Source organism: Stigmatopora argus, chromosome 11 (assembly GCF_051989625.1).
Source record: "Stigmatopora argus isolate UIUO_Sarg chromosome 11, RoL_Sarg_1.0, whole genome shotgun sequence".
NCBI lineage: Eukaryota > Metazoa > Chordata > Actinopteri > Syngnathiformes > Syngnathidae > Stigmatopora > Stigmatopora argus.
Window position 1 is genome coordinate 7,776,753 of NC_135397.1, and position 15,650 is coordinate 7,792,402.

Here is a 15,650-nt window from a genome sequence, read left to right on the forward strand (position 1 = left end):
ATTTTCCACAGTATTTTCTATTTCAATTCTGATTTTTCACCTCACATTCAAATGATAATCAAAATGTTGATTTCTAAATTGAATTCAAAATGGTATTTTACCTACATCATTTCACTTCTATTGTTTTGCATTTTGTGGCTTTTTTATGTTATGTTTGTTTCTTAAACGCCATCTGCAAGCATTATAAAGTACACCCTTTTGTACACGTGACACCCAGGCTACAGATTACCCACTGTTAAATCTAAAATCCAAATCAAGAGGGAATATATACACACAAAATCCATACCAAGAAGTGGGTCACTGCCCTTGTATTGCAATTATAGTTACAAGACCTTTATAAATAGATATTACAGATGACAAGACCCTTGCTTGGCTGTCTGACATCAGCCTGCACGTGGACCACCGTGAGATAGAAACAGGCTCATAATAATGGCAACGTACACGCTTTTTTGCCCCGAAGCCAACATGCGCATCGTAGCCGTACGTCAAAGACAATTAAAGTTACACCGCCGGAGATCAAATGAAGGCCGTCATCTCTTGACTCTGCACCGTTAGTCTTGTTTTGGTCTTAGGGCCAAACAAATTGTGGCTTGTACTGTACAAACTAAAGTATTGGGACTTGTGGGTATTCTTTAGATAGGAGGGGAGATTTCTTATTTTTCAGGGTCAGAAAAAAATCATAACGCCTTGACGTTGATAAATGTGACACCACAAGTGGAGCTTTCAGTGCCTGTTGGCCTTGTCATGATGCACACTACATTTCGAAGCTTTAAGGGGAGATAACATGACACAACAGTTCATTTCTAATAAAGATTATACTTTGTGAGACTCACATGATTTTGCAACATAGAATAGAAACAGGCTAGAAAGAGGCTTTACATTTTGCACATGTCAAATGCACCCAAACATAAAAATAATGTTCAACAATTAAGACAAGACATGACAAGTGGGCGAGACGAAAGATTTTGAATGCAACCATTTAGTAGCAGAAGTTTGACAACAATCTCCCTAAATGTCGTCTCCCTTGGCGATTTCACCTCATTCTGCATGTTCTAATTGTTCCTTTTCTCTTGACAGGAAAATTGATACCAGAGGGTGAAAATTAGGCTCTGTATAATTGCACATTTACAGTCAATCTTCAGAGGAGCAGCTGACTAATAAACCCTCTCCAGATTTCATTATCAATTTAATAAGGGCGAAAAGGATCCAAGAGTCATTCATTTGCCATTCACTAATAACCTCCCTTTTGCCTTTTAAGGCCCATCTATGGTTACAATGAGGATTGATGAACACATGAGAATAACAAATAACAAAAACTCACCCATTTTTTAAAAACTCACCCATTTTTCAATCGAGTCTCCCACGATGTTAGTGTTTTTATCAATCTTTGGCAACTTCTGGTGCATGGCATCCATGGCCCATGCTTTCATGGATCTTCAATATAACTCAAACTTGCACATGTAACACTAATGTAGAAGAAAAACATCAGAATCCTTTAGTCTGTATACTTAAGCAGTATATTTTTAGACACAGTGACATTACAATCAATACCATCCATACTAAGAGGATCAAATCATCAGAAATCAAACTGTTTCAGTCATTCTAGTCGGGCAAAAAAGGCCAAGAGAAGAATTTGTACAATTACCTATTTAATTAAATGCACCTGAAACATCTGGCGTTTTGTTTGTTGGGTTTTGTATATAATTGTATACTGATCGTTAATCTGTATTTTGGTATTGCTGTGTTAGTTTCATGTATTATTGTATACTGTCTTGAATTAAAATAAATAAAAGGCTGAAATTAATAGATAGCAAATAACATTTTGTTAGTAAATTGTACATATACTATGTAGTCAGACAACATTTTGAGACGATCATCACATTTAAAGTATATACAGGAGGTAGTAATTGTTTGATTTGTGAAATATCCCGATGATGACACTTACTTCATCAGACTTCATTGATTATTGTTACATTGTAAAATCGGTCCGTCGTTGTTTCGTCATTTTTGAGCAGGCGTAATTCGGACGCTTCATTTCTCCAGTTGAAAGACCCGTCACAAATCCAACATGGCAGCGGCCATACGCGTATGTTGTACCCTCCGAGTCGCTGTTGGAGGTGAGATCTTTGCCGTATATCTTCTTTTTAGATGAATTACCTGTCATTTTTATGTTGTTTGTGTGTTGCATGCTTGTTTTTGTGATTAAAAATCAGAGGTTGTGTTCATCAAACGACAAATCTTGCAGAATCTGTCAGACTGGACGGGATTTTCGGAGTTACGATACTTGTCCTGTATTATATACCCTAATAATCTGTCGGATGCCTTTGTATATATTGCTATTTCGTTACCAATAACATTGTGGAGACGAGGACAAAAGCGTACGCTTGCACTCGCACGGATTTCGTGTATTTTCTCTGACAATCATGTTGCGTTTCTCCACAGGCGCTGCTTCTTTCCCCTCGATAGGGGGCGCCTTCCATGGATCCCAATTGTTTACTCGATTGTCCCCCTCACCTTCTCCCTTGCCTGTCATGTGTTGGCAGCCAAGTAGACATGGGAGCTTCTTCAACAAGTGTAAGGACAAATGTTTACATCAGAATATTAATTGGGACCTAGTTAAACTTTGTTGCAAACCAAAACAGCTGCAGTGTATGTGCATTCATGGAATGACAAGGGTTCAGTGACAGCTGTCGACGTCCGATTACCTGTGTTAACTTTGGTTGTGCGCTTCAATACAGTGACGGCAGAAGAGCTTTGGAAAGGCGTGCTGGCTGAGTCGGGCGCCGGCGCCAGGAAGGGAAGAGGGAAGAGAACTAAACGCAAGTTGAGGAGAGACTTGAACCGTGGACAGAAGATCGGAGAAGGTGAGAAAGACTAGTATAATCTGAAGAATAGGAGGTCAAGCTAAGACGCCCTTTTGTTCCCGCACAGGTCACGGAGGCTTCCTTTGGCCCGGCTTGAATGCCCCGGTGCTGAAAGACGGTACCGTGCAGAGCGTGAGCCGTAGAGGCGATGCTGAGCAGCAGGAAGTTAAAGCTGAACTAGGTATGTAAATACAAAGAAATAAACGCATAAACACTCGTGATCTTTTGGGTGGTGCCAAGTGGAAAGCGTGTGTATCTATATTTTGATGTTGTTTGTTCCCTTGCAGTGCGTCAGCGTGATGAGTGGGAGAGGAAGAGGAAGATGAAGATCACGCGGGAGCGAGGCTGGACGGGAAACTCCTGGGGAGGCATCAGTTTAGGACCACCTGATCCCGGACCAAATGGAGGTAAATAATAATTCATTCTTTTTTGTACAGTTTGATTTCCTTTTACACCAATGCCATTTCCATAAATCACCTTTAAAGAATTTTGGTTGGATTAAATTTGTATTGTTTATACGTATGTATATAGATTACATTTATGCAGTTGGAAAACAAAACATTTTGATAACAATAAACAAAGTAGAAAGTAACTTTTTTTTTACTCTGCAGAGACTTATGAAGACTTTGACTCCCGTGTCATTGAGGTAGGTGACGTTTGCTAACAATTGTCAAACATGGTTATAAAACAGGCATCAATATAACACTTAAGACATGTGTAAAAGTGATGTATTGAATTTAAATAGAAGAAAAAAAAAAGTTGGTAACTATAATGCAGTGCAAAAAGAACAAGTGTGGCTGTGTGGGTCCCTGGAAAGTAAATGTGGTTGTTGAGTGTAAAAGTTTAATACAAGTTTTGTATATTTAGACGCCATGTTAATTTTTAAACTACATCCATCCAACCATTTTCAGCAGTGATTTGCAATATTTGCTTGAGCATGTTGATTTACTGTGCTACCTTTATAGCTTTTTAATGATGTTGGTACTTGGAGCACTTAGTATTTTATAAATCCTTTTATTCATTCTTGTGTTATTTTGAAAACAAACATTTTTCCAAGTGCATAACCTCTGCTTTCTGTTGTTTTGACCTCGTGGCAGAGGGAAATACTTTATATTTTAGATCAATTTAGTTCCATCCCATCGACGTCTTCTTAGTGGTGTATGATTGCTGACCTCTAGTGTTTTAAAAAATATATATTAATAATTCTACGCTTGTTTGGATGTCACACAGAAACACACAAAAGCATTATTTATCAATGGTTGTTGCCCCACAGGTGAAGACTGTGTTCAACATGACAGCCAAGGAAGGCCGGAAGAGGTCCATTAGCTGTCTGGTTGCTGTGGGCAACGGACAAGGCGCCGCAGGTGCACACTCCCTCGAACATACTTGGCTTTACATCTCGAAACTAAAGTTGTCTAAGAAATTGATACAAAATGTTCGAATATTTGTAAATCAGTACTTGTTTTTATCCTTTTTGTGTGCAGGGTTCGCTTTAGGGAAGGCGGCAGACAGAAATACAGCTCTTAGGAAGGTGAGATTTGAAATCCTTTCAAATTGAGTTTTTCTAGCTATATTTGTGAAGATAATAAAGCATATTTTTTATGTAGTTATTGAATGTGATTTTTTTTGTGCAGCTATTGACGTGACTTTCGGTGTCGTTTATTGATTTTGGAATCATAATTGCTACTCCCTGTGTTTGCACAGGCAAAGAATCGAGCCATCCACTATTTGTACTACATAGAAAGATACAACAACCACACCAGTAAGTACACACTAAGATTGTTAGTCACCACTTATGAGGACTTTAGGAAGAATCTCTCAATTGTTCACTGCAATACGAACTCGAACAAAAAGAACAAAATGACAGTGAAGATGTCAACAAGGCTTTTTGTGCCTCTCGCTGGTGCTCAAATCATCGAAATGACACAAAGTGCGCAAGAAAAAAGGTTTGGCACAGGATGTGTTCCAAAGATGGTCTCTTTTTGGTTGACATTTAAATGTCTTTTTTTTTCACAAAGTACATAGCAGGCTGGAAAAAAAGAATAAAAGATTTCAAACATGACAATAACAATAACACCCTCAACTCGTTGTGGTTACAAGTTAGGACAATTGTTATGTTTACGTTGTTGTTTTTTTCGCATATTTTTCCCTTTTTTTTTTACCACTTCCTTCTAAAAACCCGCAATTTAATGTTGTTGTTTTTTGTCAACAGTTTATCACGACATCGACTCCAAGTTCAAAAGGACGACACTTCGCATGAAAAAACAGAATGAAGGTAGGCGTAGGTGATTTCATGAAAAAGTTTAGGTCAATTTTGGTAGTCATCCATGGCGCTGCCTCCCAATGGCCACTCAAGACAAGAGCAATTAATGGTAACAGAAAAATGACAAATTTCTACCATCCATATTATTTTTACTCTTATATATTGTTTTAGATTTTTTTCTTGTAATATTCTTATATGTCCAACAAGACCCTAATTTGTGAGCCAGTTATTTTTTTTAATCCTTACATTGTTGGGAAAACATCTTTCTTAATTTTTTTTTTTATTTAACTGTTTACTTTATTTAAATTAGTATCGACTTTGTTTTTTAGTTTTGGATCTACTAATTCAGATATTGAAAATGTTTCATTATCACAAGCAGCCTCATTCATTGTTAATATTGGACTGTCATCTCTATTTTCTAACGTTTTCATAGTCGGTTTTGTAAAAGATTCCAGATTTCGGCTTAAACAATATTAACGGCAGCCATTGATTTAAGTGTGTGATGGTGTGCGCCTGCAGGTTACGGCCTTCACTGCCACCGTGCAGTCATCACAATGTGCAAACTCATTGGTTTGAAAGATATGTACTGTAAAGTGGAAGGATCCGTCAACCTGCTTAACCTCACCAAAGCGCTTTTTTCCGGATTGGCTAAGCAGGTGAGGAATACGGAGTCACAACTGTTTTAATTGATCATAATGAATTAGAACAAATACACACGGCGCACCCTAACACATTTCCTACTTTCAGGAAACCCACCAGACATTGGCAAACAAGAAGCAACTGCACGTGGTTGAGTACCGGCGAGAATGCGGACCCCTGCCGATGGTGGTGGCCTCCCCCAAGGAGGGAGCCCGTGCTCAGCCGGAACCCGAGGACGAGATACCAGACACGCGACTGCACTGGGATGACGTGCGTGCCGCCCAGGGACTCAAGCGCTCCATTTGGGCGGGTGTCAAACGCACCATCTGGTAGAAATGCAATTATGTGGAAACTGAATGTCATTATGTGAAATAATTTGTATAAGATAACCATAATCATGTGTCACAATAAAAGCAAATGGAGAATAATAGGATTTCTTGATTCATTGTTAAATAGAAATTTGGTTCTTAACTCAGTCGTTTCCATTGACGACAATCGACGTCCATCAAACGCATCGTAAAAAAAGGATAAAAATTTGTCGGTGTGACCAACAGAAAAACAACACAGATTGGCATTTTTTGAAAAAGTTGTATTAGTTGAGAGTATAAATGTAATAGAAAAGTGCCTGAAAGCCTAGCTATGAAATGCTATGATAAACACTAGCACCAAAACAATTGAAATGTTGATCATTGATAAGATTTTTGTTATTTTCAGAAGTATTTCCATCGCAGGGACGAGAAGACGGCATGGATAAAGTAGAGCAGTGTGGCTGTGAAGGCAAATACCTGAAAGGCAAACACAATTAAAACAGTGCAGAATAAAAATTATTGCAGTTCCCTACTGTAAAAATATTCTGACCACAGCCGCAATGTCAATTTGGTAGAGTCTGAAGTCTCCTGATTTCAGTTGGAAAGTGATGATGGCCAAGTCGACTCCAGCGCTGAGGTAGAACAATGCAGCGATCGCGTGGTAGGCAAAGTCCTACACAAGAAATTCCATCATTTTTTACAACAAAGGTGATCAATTGCGCGTTTTGACATCTGACTAATTGTTTTGAGATATTGTTAACCCTAAGAATAGTCTACATTTTCAATTATCATCCTCAACTCGTTGCCATTGACATCGATAGACATCCAATTCACTTAAACGGAGGGGAGTGACTGTGGATGCTCATCTTTCAGCACCATTGACAGCGTTCATTCGTCCCTCCCAATCAAAATGGATTGGTGGTCTTATTCTCTTTTTTTATCTGAATAATTTGTCCTTTTTCATGTATTTATCCTAAGTGGCAAAAAAATTAACTATTCACAGATTTCTCTAGTCCTCATTCTTTCATTCTATTTCAATTTGATTTCAGATTTCAGCCTCGTGTCGGCGTGCGTCTACTTACAGCCGCCGCCCAGGCGGAAGCGTTCCTGTGACATCCGGCGATGAAGAAGACCACCCAGAGGAGAGTCATGATGAAGCAGAAGATGGAGACAAACATCACCCAGGCCAGTGGGTTGGGGGGCTCCACGTGGGTGGACGCCACAAGGATCCACACCAGGCCGCCCGTCACCTACAGGTAAAAATCACATGTGAAGCGCAAGGAATGGCTTTGTTTTTGGTTTTGTCGACGCAGAAGTCAAACTTTTGCATTCTATCTGAGGACGCTTCATGAAGATTTGTTAATTTCAAAAAGATAAAAGGTTAAAAAGAGCAACCCGTTTATTAGAGGAGTTTGCAATCTAAATAAGACTGAATGTTTACAACTATTTTTCATTTTCAATTATTTTTTTCAGACATTTTTTTCCAATAGAAGAAGGAAAAAAATGTAAAGATCAGACCCCATTCTTTAATGAACCTAATTAAACAAATTTCAAGAACATTAAGGCTATTTACTAAGCGCTCATTCACCGGCCTGGCCACAAAATAAATAAATAAAAATTCATTCATTAAGAAAACAGAATGTTTACAACTATTTTTCATTTTCTATTGATTTTTTTCAGTCATTTTTTTCCAATCAAAGAAGGAAAAAAAAATGTAAAGATCAGACCCCATTATTTAATGAACCTAATTAAATAAATTTCAAGAACATTAAGGCGTATTTACTAAGCACTCATTCACCGGTCTGGCCACAAAATAAATAAATAAAAATTCATTCCTTAATAAGACTGAATATTTACAACTATTTTTCATTTTCCATTGATTTTTTTTGACATTTTCCAATCAAAGAAGGAAAAAAAATGTAAAGATCAGACCCCATTCTTTAATGAACCTAATTTAAATAAATTGAAGAGCCCTCATTTTCTTGCAACACCATGAAATTACATCCACTGCATTGCATGTTTATATATAAACATCCAAAGCATGCAAATGTATAGAGTCACAAAATGGCTCCAAATATTAGAAATTGAAAAGAAGGTCAGGTGCGAAGGTCACTCACAAGTTCGGGCAGGTAAAACAAATCCGGCAAGGTCACGCATATCGCCAATCCACTGGGCAGACTTCCCATGGAATGAGTCGTGGTCGCGGCCATCGCAAAATAGTCGCTTTTTTTTCTCCGTCCTAATAGATGGACACTGGTGGAAATACTAGTGAAACTTCCTTAGCCGCCAAACCTGTTCTGTTATTGTTTATGGTTCATATATCACCATACACGCCCTTTTTCTCTCTTTTTTTGAGCTGCTGAGGTAAAATTTTGTGGCCTCGGGGCCTCCAGAAACATGATTGAATAGAATAGCTCTTCTCATTTTATACACAAATTGCTGTAACTTTTGGCCCGTAATTGACGGCGATAGACGTCCAATCCATTTTGAATGGGAGGGTCGAATGAACGAATGAGTTGGATGGCGGTGAAACATGACTCGGGGAGGCAATTTGGAATGCTACTTATTTTATTTCTCATTGAAGATTTGTAAAGTGAGATCATTTGTCGAGTGTATATACAAAAAGTGAGCTTTTTTGACACACGATAAGCAATCAAATGAAAAAATGCATGACATAAACTGATCATTAATAAAAAAAATTAAAAGCATCATTAGAAGGCTGAAAATGTTTGACATTGTAGTTGTAAACAAACTGATGCAATACAGTAAAAATCACATTTTTGGACTTTTATTTTAATTATTTTTTGTTTGTTTTGAACCAAATCGGCCCGTTTGTCTTTTTTGTGAAATAAAAACATTTGTGAAGAAAAACATTGAAATAAAGTTGAAATGTGAAGTAAAGTTGAAATATTTGACCAAAAGCTTGGATGATTTACTGTATTAAAATGTGTAATTTAGAGCACATTTTTGAGCAATTTTGGAATTAAGTTATTTGCATGTTTCAATTGCATACATTTTTTTGTGTGTTGCTTCCATAGAATTACATTTGAAGTCATTTTTAAAATCGTGGCTACAGTATTTGAGTGATTGATTTTTATTAAATTATTTTGTTGTTAAAAAGAAAACCTAACACATTTTTCCAGATAGATTGCTCTTTAGATTATGTGAAAATTTCTGTTTTGGGGATGACATTTATTATGTGAATTAGTATTTATTATAAGTAAGAAAAAATCTTACATTTGACGCCGACTTTGTTTGTCGCTCATTCAGTCATGTAACTTGTTTGTAAGTAATATCTCTAAAAGAGTAAGTAAATAATGATAATAAAAGTAGGAATAAGTGGTTTTGTGTTCAGGTTTTAGACCACTGACATAATTGTGTGAGCATTTTAGGCTCTCTTCCATCGGATCGCGGAGAAGATGGCGTGAAGGAAGTAGAGTAGAGTGGCCACATGTGACATCACCTGGATGACATCAGAAAAAATGAACCAATGTCAGCTCAGCAATAAAATACATGATTTTTTCATATTTTTTTCTTGTGCTGGCAATATAGTAGGGATTTTCATGCCAATACAATTTGTCGTGAAATCCTGTATTCAATTCAACTTGAAGTGTTTAGTAAAATAGAAATGACAATGTCAACATACTACTTATAATAATAATAATAATAATGATAAGAATGATAATAATAATAAGAATAAGAATAATAATAAGTAATGTTGTTGTTGTTTTTAATAGTTTCCAAAAAATGTTCCTAAACAAATATTATTGGTTTTGGGCTGGAGTTGGTTTGTACTTTAATCTTTTTTTGGAAATTCCATACAATTTTCATCATTATTTGTATTTAATCCTCCAAAAATATGAATATGCTTGGTTGTAAAACGATCCATTTGAACTGAAGGACGTCCTCCCAGTTCAAATGGATGCGATATTAACGAGTGACAAACTAATTCAATGAGTTCTAATTTCATTTTTCTGAGCCATGTTTGAATGTCTCTCATTGTCAATGGCAAGCAATGCGTGATTATATTTAATTCCCTGGAGCAAGGGTGTCAGACTCTGGTTGGTTCGCGGGCCGCTTTAACGTCAACTTGATTTCACGTGGGCCGGACCATTTTAGATAAAATATTTAGATTTTTTTTATATAAATGGATTAAAAGCTGAATATACAGTTTTTTTATAGATCTAAAACATTGTTTATTTTAGCTTTTTTTATATATTTTTTTAGATTTTACAAAATGATCTTTAAACTAAAAACACAGAAAAAATTGATTAAAAAATTACAATTATTGATTTAAAAGGGGGAAAATCAGGAAATTTAATATATACATCTATACTCTTCATTTTAATTTGATCCTAAAACAGAAAGTCGGCACTCATCATTTACTTTCCCGGGCCACACAAAATGATGCGGCGGGCCAGATTTGGCCCCCGGGCCGCCACTTTGACACAGGTGCCCTAGAGGGTTGTAATGCTAAAATGGTTCATATTAGCCCAAACTACAGGTTTTCCTTTGTCTTGAAATTAAAATCTACAAGGGTCAACAATTGCAAATTCCATTCTCCATTATTCTAGGAAAACTCACCTATTTGCAGCTTCTGTATTTAAATCAAAATCTTGTTGAATGTAAAATTTTGCAGCAGTTTATCTATATATCTATATATATATATATATATATTTTTTTTTTTTTTTTAAATGTTTGCGTGTGACATCCCACCACAGCAGCGATGTCCAGCCTGTAGATCTTGAGGCCTTCCCCGATGAGGACCACAATGGACGGAGTGCCCCCCGAGCTGACTGTTAAACCCCAGCCTTTAAGCACGGTGATGTAGGCCAAGATCACTGATGCGCTCAGGTAGAAAACCACCGCCAGGAAATGGTAGAACGTATCCTGCGGAGGATACGGCCGAGGAGGGAAACCCAAATGTTAGCTCAAATTTGGCGGAAATCCCCCCCCCCAACCCGAGCTGGACCAGTCCTACCAACGCCGGCCAAATACTGCTCTGATTGGCGCCACACAGGAAGAGGAAGAACCAGAGGGTGGTGAAAACGAAGCAGAAAACGGAAACGAACATGACCCAGCCCAGCGGGTGGTCCGGATTCACGCGGGTGGACGCCACCAGGATCCACACCAGACCGCCGAAAACCTGACGGCAGTTTTGGGGAAAATATGTTTTGCGGTTAGAGGTTCAAGTTGGCGTACTTGTTCTGAAACCGTGTGGCATTTTCGTAGTTTTGATGGTTTTGATGAAATTGTGAGCATCTCAAGAAAATGACCACTAGCATACCTGTCAACCTCTGGCGATAACTGCCCTTATAAATGATTATGATTCCCCTTACAAACCCCCCAAAAACCTTACAAACACCGTACGACTCGTCGTACGGTGTTTGTAAGGTTTTTGGGGGGTTTGTAAGGGGAATCATAATCATTTATAAGGGCAGTTATCGGCAGAGGTTGACAGGTATGCACTAGTGTTCTTTTGTTTCTGTTTGTTTATCTTGATGTTTGTGTCCATGATAACACAACACAAATAAAAACAATAAAAAGATATATTATTAGAATGTTTATATAAACATCACTAATAAAACTAATGTAAATAAAACCAGAAATATACTCCGAATATGGCTGCTACTAACATTCCAAAGTTGATATATATTTGTCATTGCCTGCCATAAAATAGTTTGGTTGAGGGAGGATCAAACAAGTCCCGTAAAATTCCCGGCGTGTCCCTTTAAGAAACTCCCAATGGCACTTATCCGGCGTTCATAAAACACTTTAAAGCTTCCACTCTTAACTTTTTTTGTTCTTCTCTCCTCCTTTGACAAACATTCCCCATGAAAGCAATGTTAAAAGTAGTACAATACGACAGTGAATATTTAACTCAAAAGTCCATTAATTACAGTGTCAAAATGTTGAATTCCACCCTGAGACGGCAAGAGAAAGCCGCCATTGTTACCATTTATTACTCCCACCTGCTTTGGTCATGTGACCATTAGTGTATCTGGAATCTTAAGAGTCAATGAATACGTATCGTAGTCGTGTTCCGCTTCATAAAGAGACATAAATGTGCAAACGCAGAGCAAACATGGTCCTTTCTGTTCACTACGTTGTCTCGTTACGGATCAGTTCTTCGGAATTGACGCCCCACCCCGAATATTACCGGCGGCCTCGACTACTTGGCAAACATCGGATGTTGTATTTGAACTCAGATTTTCACCGGAAGAATTTTTGGGAACTTTATCGCTCTCGTTTGCCGCATACGCTGAACCTAGCCAATGTTTTACATTTTTAATTACGACTATTTTAATGACATACGTGAAAAATATTTTGTGTCCGCGTTCATTGAAATCATACGCCGCCATTCACGATGCTAGACGTGAAATATATATAATCGGATTTGAATGAAAAGTATGGTATGAAAATGTTACGCAGACTTTCTCAAGTCATGTATGTTAATATTGGAAAAATGTTAAATGTAATTTGGATGATGGCTAATATTGTCTTGTGAGTTGACACATTGATGATTTTATGATTAAAAATTCAAAAAAGCATCGGAATTCGGATGTCTGTCACCTTTGACCCTTTCTCTGATCATCATCATCATCATCTTAATCTTGTCGCCTCCCTTTTGCAAATTTGAGTTGATTATGATATTGAGTTATCCAGTTATAACGACTTTCCTTATCTGACCTCTGTGACCTCGCAATGTACGACACAAGTGACAAAAGCGCTATTCAGGTAGCGTTACGTCTTTGAGTCTCGTGTCTAAATGTGAGTCGCCAATAGCAAACATCTCCCATCCGCCGCGGTCACTCGCTGTCGACAAACACGGGTTTGGCTCAAAACCAGATCGGCTGGTTCTTGTTTGGACTGACCCGACCGTAAAAGGAGCCGAGAAGATGACCGGTTTCAATTTACGCCCTCCCTCTTTCTTTAAGCCAGGTGTTTTTTTTTTCTCAGTTCAATTAAACGATTTAATCTTTTGTCTTCATATTTTTTCAATCTTGAAATTTGTCATACTTATTTTTCCTTAGTTAATGTTAGTTTTTATAACTAAACGTCCAAATATATTGTGCTTTTTTGTATTCGAAATAATGAACAAACCTTTTTTTTCACTTCATTTCTTTATAAAAATAGAATCACTATGTTTATCATTTCTCTGGGACTGAACCGACTAGTTTGTTTGTTTTAGTTTTTTAAATTGAGTTTGTTCATTCAAATTTTGTTTGTGTTTGCCAATGTAGCAACATGACAATCAAGCAAAAAGTCAACAGCAGTCTCCTCAACTTCATATTTCGTACTTATGTATACATATGTAAGAATGACATATTTCTAGCTTAAACAGCACATTTTTATAGATTGACTTTCTTATGTTTTGCGTCTATTTTGTCGTTGCTATGACAACTGACAGGCTCAACTGTCACTGAGCTAGTTGCTATGGTGCCTGGATGCTGCTTATGTAAAAATATTAATGTGAAGAAAAAAAAATGAAGATTAGGTTCTAAAAAAATAAAATTCTCATGTTTAAGATTTTTTTTTTTAAAAACAATAGAAACTAAAAATTATAAAAGTAGTAAATGATGACGTGTGTTTTTAAAATACCAAAACAAAATAATTCTAATAAATAAGAAATATAAGTTTTGAAAAATATCTCATTCAAAATATCAGAACTAAAGATTGTTAAATCATATGGGGCACAGTTAAATGCTAAATTAGAAAATTTAATATTTCTCCACAATTGAAGTTATATGGTAAATATATATATATATATATATATATATATATATATATATATATATATATATATATATATATATATATATATATATATATAAATAAATTAATGAAACCAAATAAAAATGCTTTAGCAAAAATATTCAATTAATAAAAACTAAGAAAATAAAATATCTCATCAAAACATCAAAAATAAATATTTCAATCAAAAGTATAAATATATTTGGAAGAATGGTAAAAGTACAAAAATACACTATTTAAAAAAAAATTTACTTCTAGAATGAAAAATGAGTTACAAGTGAATATATTTAAAGCAATAATGTGAGAAAAACCCATTATAAACACAAGTTATTCGTACAAAATGGGTATAATTTCCAGATAGAAAATGACACACCCCACACCCCACCCAAATCTTACAACAACTCTCCCTCGTTTGTGGGCAAAAGAATGGCAAGGCGCCTCCGGACAACCACCCACCCAAAACACACACACACACACACACACACACACATATGTGCCATATTTCCTATTGAAAATTTGAAAACCACTCACAAATTCTGGGATGAAGAACAAGTCGGGGATGCTAGTGAAAATCCCGCCGCCGGTTGGCAAAACATCTCCCGACGTGGTGGAAGCCATATTCCCCAAGCTGCCCTGATGCGTGCGAGCGTCTGTTTGCCCAATGAGACGTGCGTGTGCTTTAATGTGTGTGGTTTTTGTTAGTTTTTTTTTTTTTTAAACCTAAAGGCCACCTCCCCGAACCTCCTCCTCCTCCTCCAGCAGCTGCCCTACGCCTACCTTCCATGGGTCTTTATGTTGGTGTGTGGAAGGGCCGGTCTGTAAGTCAAAGAAGCTGTTTACGTACATACACAAAAAGTGATTGAGAGGCAAATTTTGCATGCGGGACATGGAAAGGAGTTGCAAGTGGCGCTTGAGATAATAAAAGCAGACAATCCGCCTTTGACTCGAACACTGCCATTCACGGCTCTAGGTGTCCAATCCATTTGGACTGGGAGGGGCTTGAGTAACGAGTGTGCTTGTTGAATTAACGAAACTTTTGTTTAATGGCTTCAAATGAGTTATCACATAAAATCTCTTTTCTGATCTCTGTGACCTTTAAACTCTTGACCCCAAAATATTGCTTCTTCTGTTTCATGTTGCAAACAATTTATTAATAATGTCATTATCAATTCTTGAGTTATATCGCAAACTTTTCTTTCTGATATCTGTGGCCTTTCACCTTATGACCCCAAAATTTTACTTATCCTGCAAGTGTGATAATAGTAGTTTCTTTATCTTTATCTGTATCTATCTGTTCTTGATTTATCGTAACTTTTCTTTTTTGGCATCTGTGACGACCACAAAATTGAATCACCTCTTCCGTTTCAATTACAAATATTATTTATTTTTAAAGCATGGATGTTATAATGGTTGATGAATGCTCCCCAGATAATAAATAATAAATTTTAGGGCTTGTAGTCATTATGCATGCGATTGAAAACAAAATGCAACCTAAACCGTCAAAAATCCCCCCCAAAGGAAACCGTAACTACAACAAAGAGAATCTCTCTTAGAGAATTCCTTCACTTACCTTGGAATAGAATCCATATTTTCACTCCAAATATAACAGCATATTTTCCCTGCATGTTATTACTTTGAACCCTATTTTTATTTACCCTGGTGATTTCAGATGACCAATTTGTGTAGAAATTTACCAAATTATTTACATCATATTTCCCCTCAATATATCATATTTCCTGATCTAATTATATACTTGCTCTCTTTCTAATTCGGAACAAAAGTATTTGGACACAACCGGTTCCACTTTAGGCTCTTCTGACC

General features: G+C 36.8%; 4 protein-coding genes across 5 annotated transcripts in view; 1 reads left to right on the plus strand and 3 right to left on the minus strand.

Moving 5' to 3' along the window:
• slc8a1b (solute carrier family 8 member 1b) overlaps nt 1-2,091 on the minus strand; it is a 119,189-nt gene extending 117,098 nt beyond the window's left edge. The window contains exons 1-2 of one of the 2 annotated variants that reach the window (XM_077612683.1): nt 1,946-2,091; nt 1,341-1,466 (exon numbers count right to left, since the gene is read on the minus strand). The gene's annotated coding sequence lies outside the window, so the exon portion shown is untranslated. Of the gene's footprint in view, nt 1-1,340; nt 1,606-1,945 lie in introns of those variants that run through there. The other variant, XM_077612682.1, reaches the window with a different exon arrangement.
• Nucleotides 1,741-6,194, plus strand: mrps5 (mitochondrial ribosomal protein S5). Its single transcript, XM_077612685.1, has 13 exons — nt 1,741-1,900; nt 2,016-2,117; nt 2,443-2,574; nt 2,739-2,864; nt 2,932-3,045; nt 3,152-3,271; nt 3,476-3,510; nt 4,138-4,228; nt 4,349-4,395; nt 4,569-4,626; nt 5,077-5,139; nt 5,647-5,783; nt 5,875-6,194. The coding sequence occupies exons 2-13, from the start codon at nt 2,069-2,071 to the stop codon at nt 6,097-6,099; spliced, it is 1,197 nt and encodes a 398-aa protein (XP_077468811.1). The 5' UTR covers nt 1,741-1,900; nt 2,016-2,068; the 3' UTR covers nt 6,100-6,194.
• A 146-nt stretch (nt 6,195-6,340) lies between these two features.
• Nucleotides 6,341-8,330, minus strand: LOC144084599 (myelin and lymphocyte protein-like). The gene is made up of 4 exons (XM_077613184.1): nt 8,192-8,330; nt 7,157-7,324; nt 6,625-6,747; nt 6,341-6,551 (listed from the first exon to the last, which is right to left on the minus strand). The coding sequence occupies exons 1-4, from the start codon at nt 8,282-8,284 to the stop codon at nt 6,477-6,479; spliced, it is 459 nt and encodes a 152-aa protein (XP_077469310.1). The 5' UTR covers nt 8,285-8,330; the 3' UTR covers nt 6,341-6,476.
• Nucleotides 8,331-8,773: 443 nt separating this feature from the next.
• On the minus strand, nt 8,774-14,494 carry LOC144084598 (myelin and lymphocyte protein-like). Its single transcript, XM_077613183.1, has 4 exons — nt 14,361-14,494; nt 11,056-11,220; nt 10,791-10,964; nt 8,774-9,537 (listed from the first exon to the last, which is right to left on the minus strand). Exons 1-4 carry the CDS (start codon nt 14,445-14,447, stop codon nt 9,463-9,465), a joined length of 501 nt encoding a protein of 166 aa, XP_077469309.1. The 5' UTR covers nt 14,448-14,494; the 3' UTR covers nt 8,774-9,462.
• Between the last annotated feature and the right edge of the window lie 1,156 nt (nt 14,495-15,650).

Excerpts from the sequence above, each read along its gene's own strand:
- mrps5 (XM_077612685.1), top strand. The coding sequence starts at position 2,069 with ATGGCAGCGGCCATACGCGTATGTTGTACCCTCCGAGTCGCTGTTGGA. Across the intron at positions 2,118-2,442 it reads CCTCCGAGTCGCTGTTGGAG|GCGCTGCTTCTTTCCCCTCG; the intron begins GTGAGATCTTTG and ends GTTTCTCCACAG. Across the intron at positions 2,865-2,931 it reads TGGACAGAAGATCGGAGAAG|GTCACGGAGGCTTCCTTTGG; the intron begins GTGAGAAAGACT and ends GTTCCCGCACAG.
- LOC144084599 (XM_077613184.1), bottom strand. The coding sequence starts at position 8,284 with ATGGCCGCGACCACGACTCATTCCATGGGAAGTCTGCCCAGTGGATTG. Across the intron at positions 7,325-8,191 it reads TGTTTTACCTGCCCGAACTT|GTGACGGGCGGCCTGGTGTG; the intron begins GTGAGTGACCTT and ends TTTTACCTGTAG. Across the intron at positions 6,552-6,624 it reads AAATTGACATTGCGGCTGTG|GTATTTGCCTTCACAGCCAC; the intron begins GTCAGAATATTT and ends TTTGCCTTTCAG.
- LOC144084598 (XM_077613183.1), bottom strand. The coding sequence starts at position 14,447 with ATGGCTTCCACCACGTCGGGAGATGTTTTGCCAACCGGCGGCGGGATT. Across the intron at positions 11,221-14,360 it reads TGTTCTTCATCCCAGAATTT|GTTTTCGGCGGTCTGGTGTG; the intron begins GTGAGTGGTTTT and ends AACTGCCGTCAG. Across the intron at positions 10,965-11,055 it reads GCAGTATTTGGCCGGCGTTG|GATACGTTCTACCATTTCCT; the intron begins GTAGGACTGGTC and ends TATCCTCCGCAG.